Consider the following 11,997-nt stretch of genomic DNA (forward strand, 5'->3'; position numbering starts at 1 on the left):
TATATATATATGAATCAATGAAATACCAATTAAGTCTCATTTTCATGTTTTATTATTTGCAATTTCTACAATTTTACGATAATGAAATAAACTAGTACTTTCATACGTTATGCAATCATCAGGTTTATTTAGTGACAACTGACACTTGTCAATCCTGGAATATGATTTTAACTACATAAACCTTATGAATGCAAAATGCATGAAAGTATTAGTTTATTTCAATATTGTAAAATTGTAAAAATAGCAAATAATAAAATATGAAAATCAGATTAAGTTGGAATTTCATTAATATATTCTCCTATACACAATCATACAAACTAGGATGGACACACCTGTACTCAATAATTCAGTATGGAAAACAACTATCTGGTTTGCTGATCACCATATCAAAATACTTTCTTGGCCAGGTAACTCACCTGACCTGAACCTCTTGGAGAACCCAAGTATAGTTAAAACGATGGCCAATATGCATCCCACCAATCAGGCTGAGCTGAAGGCTGCAGCCAAGATTGCTGGGGGAGGGCTTCAACACACATGAGCTGAGCCACAGGTTGAGTTCCTCAATACCACAATATTTTAAGTAAATCATTAAACTCATATGATCTCCAACCAAGAACTAAGTGATACTTTCTCTCCACCTTTGAATTTCTGCCTAACATTCTCTAATGTAATGAGATGTTACAGATATTCAGATATAACATTCTAATATTTTGAGGTATTGGATTTTCAGTGATCTTTTTTATACATCAAACATGTATCCAATACTTTTCTTCAGATATTTCTTATGCAAACCATAAATGTTAGCTTGTAACAAAAAAATCCTGAGAATAGATTAGTTTAGATTTAGCGGACCTGATATTGAAATTTTAATATTCAAACTAAACTGACAATAAAAATCCAATTTTTCATAATATTCTAATTTTCTGAGACTCACTGACACATCTGCAAATACATACATACAGACATGCACACACACACACACACACACACACATATACATACGTGTGTGTGTGTGTGTGTGTGTGTGTGTATGTGTGTGTGTGTGTGTGTAGGAGAGAGAAAGAAAGAAAGAAAATTATGCTGTTGTTAGTCATAAAAAATATCATTAGTTTATTATCAGAAGTGTTATTACTCCAGTTTATCATTATCCTCTCCAGTTAATCAGACACTTCCAGTTAGTCAATATCATGTCACACTGTGACAACATCACTTCCAACTAATCAGTATTATCTTCTTGTTGATCATCTCTAAACCCAGAAGCTTTTTAATGTCTTGGAAAGCACAAGCATTTATTCTAGATATTTATGAGAGTTAGAGATTATTTAGAAGGATGGAGATTAAAAACAACTTTAATAACTTACTTCTTTCATCATGTTTTTCATAGTGTATACACTCTAGAATTAATTTGGTTAAAAAGCATTTTTTTTTTATTGTGCTAATGTTCTTGGAAATAAATATAAATGAAGTTAATATTCCATCACAGTAAAGAATTTTCTGTGATGAAGCTGAAGAATACCAGACTCTAAATTAATAAGTTATGAGTTTCTTTCTCATCACTGGTGACATAGTGACTTTGGACAAGATGCTGAAAACTTCTAGTCTCAGTTCACTTAGTTTCATATCAAAGAAGGTAAATGTTGACTGTTTGCCTATTCACTTTATGTTTGTTTATTTCTCACATAAACATCATTTTCATTTTATGCTTGCTTCCTATACTGACATGGGTTGGAGAGGTCATTATGCTCAGTTATCTTTTTATTGATGGCTGCTGCCCCCATAGAGTGGTGCTTGTGTTGTATCATTTGATTTAATTTCTTATGGTTAGGTGCTCTTCCTGTCCCCAGTCACTTTTCAGAATTTACTGGGTGCACTTTCTCATATCACAAACATTGGAGAGGTTGAAAGATTACAAGGTTACAAATTTCGGATAAAGTAGCTTTTTTCTTTTTTTAAATAAAATTGACTCCACTATTTAACAGATAAAGGATAAAAGGCAAAGTTACTTCAGCAGGATTTGAACTTAGAATGTAAAGTGTTGGAATGAATATCACAAGACATTTTGTACACTACTCTAATAATTCTCCTTCTCTATGTCACAGTCTTTTAGACTGATTCTTTGAACTCATTTAATTCACACTCCTGACAATAATATCTTTCAAGTCTTTCTTTAGAAATACGTTTAACAAAATAAAATAAATTTATTCTGCTCTGGAATTCTGGAATATAATGAAAACACTTGAAAATAAGCAGATGCAACCACCTCAGCTCATCACCTAGCTTACACTACTGAGGTAAAAATTCTGTTTTATCTGTAGCATATCATATACTCCTGAGAGTATCTGAAATCATAATTGGAATAAGCTTAAGCAGGTGATATGTTATTGCCATTGCTTTAAGACCTATGATCAAAAGCATTCCATTTGTGACCATCCCATCTTTTTCTATATCAGTTTAGATTGTTTAATAGTCTTCTTTATATACGATGATAGGATGTAATTTGTGAAAGATTTGGTTGCAATGTTGGCATATTAAACAACCATGTGGAGGCTTCTTCTATATTAAATCACAGATACGCTTTCATTTTTTAGAAAATATTTCATTCTGTGAATCCAACACACTATTTTCTAATGAACAAGATCAATTACATTGTGGTGAGTTAAAAACATACCAAATTTACTAAAATGGCACAATTTATTTTTTGAGGTGTGAAATTCTTATGGCTGAACTGCAACTTCTATGTCAGTGACTAGGCTGCAATTGTGCAACAAAAATTTTGAAAACTCAAGAAATCAATTAAAAGTGAATTTAAAATTTCTGGTGCATTTTTAAATGACTAAAAGTGCTCTTCAGTTTCAATACAGTCTCAAGTCAAGTTAGACTGTTTATTTTAGATAGTTAAGAACAAATCTAAAATATATAAAAGAATTTAGAATGATATTTACACTTAAGATGAAATGGCTACTAAAATAAGGTGCAGGTAACTACCAGCTTATAAACAGTAAGTTTGAACCTAGCACAAAGTAAAACATTTAACTCCATATATGGCATGAGTTCCCAAGTTTTACCACAGTGATTCATTTTGGCAAATTTATAATCTCCCGAAATTTTTACTTCAAATATTTAGATAAAAGAATTATCAAATGTTTCATAAAATAAGAATTTTGTTTGCAGTAGACATTGTTTTATTCCTTATGTTGATCACATATTGTATAATATATTTATCATTTCACATTTTATTACATATTTCAATAGTAAAAGATTTTGTCTTTGTAACCCTTTCATAATTTGAGTGTGACCCAGTGGGAACCTGATATACTGAGTTCAGAGAAGTGTTCAGAATAGGCTACAGATTACTTTGGAAATGCTATTCACCATATATGTATATTATTTTCAATAACATATATTTCAAATGGGACTTGTTACTAATTTTTTAATCTCAACCTCATTAGGAGGTTGATCACAGGAAATATATTATTAATCTCATATCACCCACCCACAACTTAATATTACTTCATATTATCTACCTCTTTAAGAACCTAGATTATACATCTCATCTGATTGACTATTCCCAAAATTGTGATGATATTCTCCTAGTATCAGAACAGAATTAACCCTTCTGATGCCAAACTGCTTGAAACTGCTCTTGTTTTTATGATACAAATTCCCTAATCTTCCTTTAAGTTTCATGTCAATTTATATTCCAAACATCAGCTTAATAATGGCAAATTTATCTTAATAAATTCTTCAAAATTATTTTCAAAATTACTTGAAGCAAAGACAGTATATTTCAATAGAAATATTGTATTGAAAGGGTTGACCCTGTAAAGTGCAGAGGTATAATTTCACCCAGGACCACTTCATCTTTATTTTAGGCAGAATGTGTTCTTCTTTTTCTACGTTGGTTAGGTATGATTTGAGTGAGCGAGTTAGATACTATTTCTAGCATTTTCCATGGCTATGTAGTAGATAATTCATTGATTCCTAACTCACTGGTTACTTAGGCAGTTTCAAAAGAAATTTGTTTCTTCCTTAATTTTAATATCAATGTATTATAAAATAAAAATTGATCACTCAAATTTATTTTGATTAAAAACAGTTTCTAGTAATTTTCTCTCTATAAAAAAATATTTTTTTAAAAATTGATAGAGGTTAGAAAAAAAATTTCTTTTTAATTGAACTACATTTTTAGATTTACAAATGGAAACTGCCAAACGATTTGTTGTTGTTTTGAGATATGAGAAAGAGTGAAAATACAACTCAGAGAAGAAACTGTGTATTAATCTCATTAGTTCTTCAAAACTTGTTAAACATGATAAATGAGTTAATTTCCATTTCTTCCTTCACTTTCTGCTTCTGAATCTTTTTGTGGTACACGTAATTAAAAGCTAATTATTTTTCTCAAACATATTCTGATTTATATAATTAAGAATATATAATATATTTGTAAATCCTTTTGCAATATATGTAAATAAATAATACTCCCAAAAATGCATATTTGTAAAATATTTGCATGTCTTCAAACACAAGCAGTTGTCGATAATACATAGAAAATATATTGGTAACCTTTAACCTCAATAACTGCATTTCTATAGGAGTTTTTCTGTTTATATATCCTTACTTTGACAACATCAAATTTTAATGAGTTAACCAAGTTCTTCAGTTGGAACACATTACTCCTCTATCTAGATCAGGGATTCATAATGTGGGGCATAACTGGTGTGGTCTGAGAAAATTGTAGTGGGGCATGGGATCCTTTTTTTTCTTTCTTTTTTTTTAGTGGGTTGTGGAATTTTGAAAATCTTTCTTCACAGCAAACATACTACACCTATACTGTTTTTCTAGGCACCGGTGAGGCATACATTTTTCTTATCTCTTTATTGCCCACAAGATGCTAAACATAGACGGGACAAACAAGGACAGACAAAGAGATTAAGTCGATTACATCGACCCCAGTGCGTAACTGGTACTTAATTTATCGACCCCGAAAGGATGAAAGGCAAAGTCGACCTTAGCGGAATTTGAACTCAGAATGTAGCAGCAGACGAAATACTGCTAAGCATTTCGCTCAGCTTGCTAACATTTCTGCCAGCTCACTGCCTTACATTTTTCTGGGAAGTTATTGTGAGACCAAGGGGAAAATAGGTTGGGAAACACTGCTCCAGGTTAATATATACATACACACACATGTCATGCAGAGACACATGCACATATGTACACAACAGGCTTACCAAGTATATCCTCAAGGCACTGGTTGGCCCAAGGCTACATTAGAAGACACTTGCCCTAGATGCAGACCAGTGCAATAGAACTTGAGATTATGTTTTAACAAACCAACCCCACTATCCACACATCCTATCCTGCACTTATCTTTTGCCTTTTACTTGTTTCAGCCATTTGACTGTGGCTATTCTGGGGCACCAACTTGAAACGTTTTAGTTGAACAAATCAACCCCAGGACTTTTTTTAAACCCAATACTTATTTCATCGGTGTCTTTTGCTGAACCACTAAGTTACAGGGACATAAACACACCAACACAGCTTGACAAGTGGTGGTGGGGAATAAACACACACATACATATATGACTGGCTTCTTTCAGTTTCTGTCTACCAAATCCACTTACAAGGCTTTAGTTAACCCCCAAGGTTATACTAGGCACTTACTGAAGTTGCCCTAAGTGGGACTGAACCTGGAATCATGTGGTTGGGACGCAAGCTTCTTACTACACAGCCACACCTGCACCTATACACGCACTCATATATAAACAGACATATGCACTACACACACACACACACACACACACACACACACACACACACACACACACACACATAAAACAAAACAACATTAATAGTCTTGTTTTGTTTTAGCAAATAAAATCTTATTTTAATTATCAAGAGATTTTTCTTAGTTTAAGTAATACATTGGGGTCTGCTTTTCTTTTCTTCTTTGTTTTGCTTTATTTTTTTTTTTTCTGCCACATTATCAGAATGGATTGTATTGTTAAGATCATTCTCTTGTTCTCTTTTAGAATTATATGCATTAAACATGTGCCTTTGTTGATTATTGGAAATCAGTGGAGCTAGCTTTAATTATTTTTTATATTTTTTTTTGTTTTGTTATTATTTACTCTATATTTTCTTTTATGTCTTTAGATGGTTCTGATGCAAAACAAATAAATATGAAACCAATTCCATCTCAATGGAAGGTGTCAATCTTTGTTTTGTTTAACAGATGGTATGGATGGTCTTTAGATTGCTTCTACATGAGAAAATGTTCATTAATTTTCCTAATGATTAATGAAAAGTTTTGCATAGTATGTGGGCTATAAGGATATAACTTCTTTTCTTAAGATTATCCAAACTAAAACATGTATTGAAAATTTACAGGCTAACAAAGAACGTTGTGCTGAAAAGTTCACGTGAACATAAATTAGATGTCCGTTTGATTTTGTGCCTGCTTTTGTATGCTAGCATGAGTTAAATGAATATATATTATTGAGGCATTGTTTTACAGCTGGATGTTTTTCCTGCAGCAAACTGTATTTGTTTTTCAACATGGAGATTTCATATTCTACTTGTCTTTAACCCTTTAGCATTTAAATCAACTATATCCAGCCCAAATATTCTACTTGTTTTTATGTTAAAAACAAGCCAGATCTGGCCTCTCACACCTATCCTACAATGCCATCCTAAAAGTAAACAATCACATCATTGAAATCGTCAAGCTACAAGATAATGCATGGCTAATTCAAAAAAATATGAATGAATAGGCATTACATTTGACAGAGAAATCTGAATGCTAAAGGCTTAAAGTGTACAACCTGCAGATAATTTGCTGACAGGAGAATGACACAAGCATCAACATTTGTAGTAACTCAATGATTGTTTTCTAGGAAAAGCACAAATTTATATATTCACACAGACACACTTACATATGTGCACATATACACACCTATACATGATGGTATTTGTATGATTTCTATCCACCAAATTCACTCACAAGACATTGAAAAGCTCAGAGTTAGAGTAGAGGGAGACTTTTTGCCAAGATACTGCATAGTAAAACTGTATGAAACTGCATTGTTGTGAAGTGAACCTTTTAATGACACAGTCATCACTTCACCTTTACAGCTATGCCTTCATCTAAATAGTTGTTCCTATGCCTACACTGCATATTAATATTTTACAACGTTGGTGCCACTTAAAAATCATCCAGTCCACATTGTAAAGTGACTGACATTTGGAAGGGCATCCAGCTGTGAAAACCCATGCTAAAACTGACTTTGCCTGTGCTGGTCCCACATAAAAAGCACTCAGCCTACTCTTCAGGGTGCTTGGTGTTGGGAATGGCAACCAACTGTGAAAACCGTGCCAAAACAGACACAGAAGTATTGCGCAGGCTAGCATGGGTTGGACGGTTTGACAGGAGCTGGTTAGGCAGAAGCCTGCACAATAGTTCTGTGTCTGTTTTGGCACGGTTTTCACAGTTGGTTGCCCTTCATTGCCAAATATGCTTCATTGATGAGGTGAGAATAAGAGCGAAATACATCAAGAGTTGTCTTACAAACTTGACATGTAAATTGAATGAAAGCAATATCATTGAATAATATTGTCTTTCTTCACATTACAATAATTTTTTGTTTGTTTATTAATTCCCTTTGCATTAACTTTATTAGCCCTAACTTAATTCAATGACTTGTTTTATGATTACAGAATTTTTTTTTTTGTAATTCCTTTTTTATTTTTGGACTGCTATTGTCATACTTGCATAGGATTTTGGAAACTTGTATTCTGTGAAGTAAAAACGTTTGCTTAGTAACCTTATGGCTCTGGGTTCAATCACAGAATTTTGGTCAAGAGTCTTCTATCATAGTCTTGAGTTGAGTGAAATATCGGGTCCAGACACCAATATGCATACTCATAATGTGTGTGTGTGTGTGTGTATATGTGTGTGTATGTGTGTGTATGTGTCTGTGTGTGTCTGTGTGTGTCTGTGTGTGTTTGTGTGTGTGTATCCTTCACCAAGATATATCTATATATCAACCAAGTATATTTTTTAAATAAATAGGTAAAATCCATACCAACATTAGTTCTGCACAGAGTTACAAAATCTCCTTTGTCATTCTCACCATCATAAATACAGCAAACAACTGGTTAGCCTACTGGATACTTATCACTACCGATGTTATTGTTCACATATAAAATCATATGTATAAATAAAATAAATACAAATATTTCATAACAAATATCAATTATTCATTAAATAATTTATCACGTGAGATTGATACAACTTACATGGTAAGTTTTGACATTAGTAATTCGACTGATACCAGTTCTTGGTCCAACAACAATCATATGTTCAGACTTGTGGCCTCCGTCCTACAATAAAACAGAAAATTTAAACTCATTAATGTCATTCCCAATAAAAGAAAATGATATGTTGAAGAAAAGTAAAAAAAAAATTAACATTTTTATTAAACAAGATCAATAGATTTAGTTGACAATATTGAGATGGAAAGAGACTGTAATGTGAAGAAGTACGAATAATAATGATCCTTTCTACTATAGGCACAAAGCTTGAAATGTCGGGGAGGAGACAAGTTGATTACATCGACCCCAGTGCTTGACTGGTACTTATTTTATTGACCCCGAAAGAAGAAAATGCCAAGTCAACCTTGGTGGAACTTGAACTCAGAATACAAAGACAGAGAAAATGCCACTAAACATTCTGCCCAGCATGCTAATGATTCTGCCAGTTTGCCACTTCACAATAACAATGATAATAATAATTATAATGTTGACAAATATGGAGACTTGAGAATCGAGAATGCCACAATATGGCAGCTGCAAGAGTCAAACATAATGGTTGTTCCTGTTGTCATTGGAGCATTGGATTCAATACCACCCAACCTGAAGAAATATCTGGATATCTTAGAAATACCATATAATCTTGATGTATTGAACCATATTCGTAATTGATCCATATTCGAAAATTGTAATTGAATCATATTTGATGACTGGCACCTGTGCCAGTGGAGCACTAACAGCACCGTCCGAGCGTGATCATTGCCAGAGCAGCTGTCTGGCTTCCATGCCAGTGGCATGTAAATAGCACCATTTGAGCGTGATCGTTACCAGCATCGCCTTACTGGCACTTGTGCCAGTGGCACATTAGAAAACATTCGAGTGAGCTCATTGTCAGTGCTGCTGGACTGGCTCCTGTGCAGGTGACATGTAAAAAAACACCATTTTGAGCATGGCCATTGCCAGTACCGCCTGACTGGTCCTCATGCCGGTGGCATGTAACAGCACCTACTACACTCTCGGATGTCTTTGTTGTGACTTGACAGACAGTACAAACCCCCGATACACACAATAGCTTCAGTCTACATCACAATATTGGATATTGTGTGACGTCTTCAATAATAATAATCCTTCCTGCTGTAGACACAAGGCCTGAAATTTTGGGGAGTGGGGAGAGTAGTCGATTACATTGACCCCAGTGAATAACTGATACTTAATTTATCGACCCCCATGAAAGGCGAAGTTGACCCCAGCAGAAATTGAACTTAGAACGTAGTGGCAGATGAAATACCATTAAGCATTTCACCTGGTGTGCTAACAATTCTGCCATCTCACTGCCTTAATAATAATGATGATGATGATGATGATGATGATGATAATCCTTTCTAATGTAGATATAAGGCCTGAAATTTTGGGAAAGTACGAAAGTCAGTTACATCAATCCCATTGATCAACTGAGACTTATTTCACAAACCCTGAGAGAATGAAAGGCAAAGCTGACCTCAGTGAAATTTGAACTCAGAATGTAAGGATGCAGCAAATGCTGCTGAGAATTTTGTCTGATGTGCAAACAATTCTGAGGTCACAATAATTCTAATAACAATAAGAATCCTGAAATTTTAAAGGGAGGGGGCTTGTTTATTATATCAACTCTAGTGTTCAACTGGTATTTATTTCATCAAGACCAAGAGGATAAAAGACAAAGTTGACTTCATCGGAATTTGAACTCAGAATTTGAAGATGGGTGAAATGCTGCTCAGCAATTTGTCCAGTTTGCTAACAACTCTGCCAGTTCACCATCTTAATAATAACTATGGCCTCAAATTTTGGTACAAGAAAAGCAATTTTGAGGAAGTGAGTGGACTGATTACATTACTCTCAGTGTCCAACTGGTACTTATTTTATTAACCCCAAAATGATGAAAGGCAAAGTCAACCCTAGAGGAATTTGAACTCGGAACATGAAAATTGAAAAAATACCGCTAAGTATTTTGTCTGATGTACTAACAATTTTTATTTCTTTATTGCCCACAAGGGGTTAAACATAGAGAGGACAAACAAGGAGAGACAAAGGTATTAAATCGATTACATCAACCCCAGTGCGTAACTGGTACTTAATTTATCGATCCCGAAAGGAGGAAAGGCAAAGTTGACCTCAGCGGAATTTGAACTCAGGATGTAAAGGTAGACGAAATACTGCTAAGCATTTTGCTCGGCGTGCTAACGATTCTGCCAGTTCACCACCTTAATAATGATCACGATAATTATAATAACAATAATACACACACACACACACATATATATATACATATATGAACATTCATACATATATACATACATATATAAAACATTACACGATATATGTAACACTACAATATAAGAAGAGTGTTTATGAAATATTCAGCAATATCATCTTATCTGCATTTCATTGACAAAGAATGATTGTCAATTATATAAGTTATATAATCCAATTGCATTATCAAACATTCAGAGATACATAACTCTCATTCATAATTTTACTGAAGCAGTGACAGTGTCACCGTAACTGGTTTTGAAACAATTACATTAAATTTGGTTATGAAGTTTATATATTTTGTAATGGCGAACTTCATAACAAATAGAGAATAGAAAAGAGATATTTGTGCTGCCAAAGTATCTCCGGACAGTTTAGGTATACGACCAAAGCTTTTGGTCCAAAGGGAACACAGCATGATGTCTCCATACTTAATCATTTTATTAGGCTGTCTTGTTAATTAACAATTTTATGTTTTTGGATGCAGTTTAGTACATATACACAAAATTACAGATACATACATATCACCAACTTTCACATGTCTGCCTGCCTGCCTGCCTGCTTGTCCGTCTGCTCTGAGAATATAAATGCAAGCTTAATTGTGTGGTTTACAAAATTGCTTTATAACGTGTCCTTTGGGATTCGATCCTACTGCTTGACTCTGTGAGTGACTAACACGCTGTGAGTGACTAACATGCTGTGAGTGACTAACACGCTGTGAGTAGAATTTTGTGTGTGTATATGTATATATATAATAAATATGGTATATATTTTTTATAAACTACTAATAGTTTCTTGTGATGAAAACAACTCAGACAACATTCTATACCACATCTTGTGCCTTCATGCAATTCTCAGGCTCTGCCCACATGGCTTCACAAAAAAAAAAAACGTTTATTGTGTTTATTAAACAATATTCATCTCTCACCAGATGAGTACTTTTTTGTTGATCTTACCATCACAGAACAGTACACTATATATATATATATATATATATATATATATATATATATATATATATATATATATATATATATATATATACATATATATTTATATTTATATTTATATATGTATGTATGTACATATTTATATATATATATGTATGTATATACATATTTATATATGTATGTATTTATTTATGTGTTTCAGCCAAGTGGCTGCGGTCATGCTGGTGCACCACCATGATTTTCACGTTCCTTGCATGGCTCTTCTCCTCCACCTGACATGGTCCAATCAAGAGTTTTGATGGCACATCTGGTGTATAAGAGAATTTGACATAGCTGCCCTAAACTGCATCTCATTACGAGTCATTGGTTCGTCTGGTACCGTGGAGAGGAAAGCGTCAAGTTTTGTCTTGAAGACCTCCGCATCCATGTCTTGCATGTCTCTCAAATGTTT

The 11,997-nt window shown here is 33.7% G+C and overlaps 1 protein-coding gene across 3 annotated transcripts in view; it reads right to left on the reverse strand.

Annotated features, from left to right (window-relative positions):
• LOC106876727 (uncharacterized) overlaps nt 1-11,997 on the reverse strand; it is a 1,061,911-nt gene that overhangs the window by 93,975 nt on the left and 955,939 nt on the right. For all 3 annotated transcript variants that reach the window (XM_052966107.1, XM_052966109.1, XM_052966108.1), the window contains one exon: nt 8,296-8,379. In XM_052966107.1, the coding sequence (XP_052822067.1) occupies nt 8,296-8,379 (84 nt within the window). The remainder of the gene's footprint in view (nt 1-8,295; nt 8,380-11,997) is intronic.

Source organism: Octopus bimaculoides, chromosome 3 (assembly GCF_001194135.2).
Source record: "Octopus bimaculoides isolate UCB-OBI-ISO-001 chromosome 3, ASM119413v2, whole genome shotgun sequence".
Classification (NCBI taxonomy): Eukaryota; Metazoa; Mollusca; class Cephalopoda; order Octopoda; family Octopodidae; genus Octopus; species Octopus bimaculoides.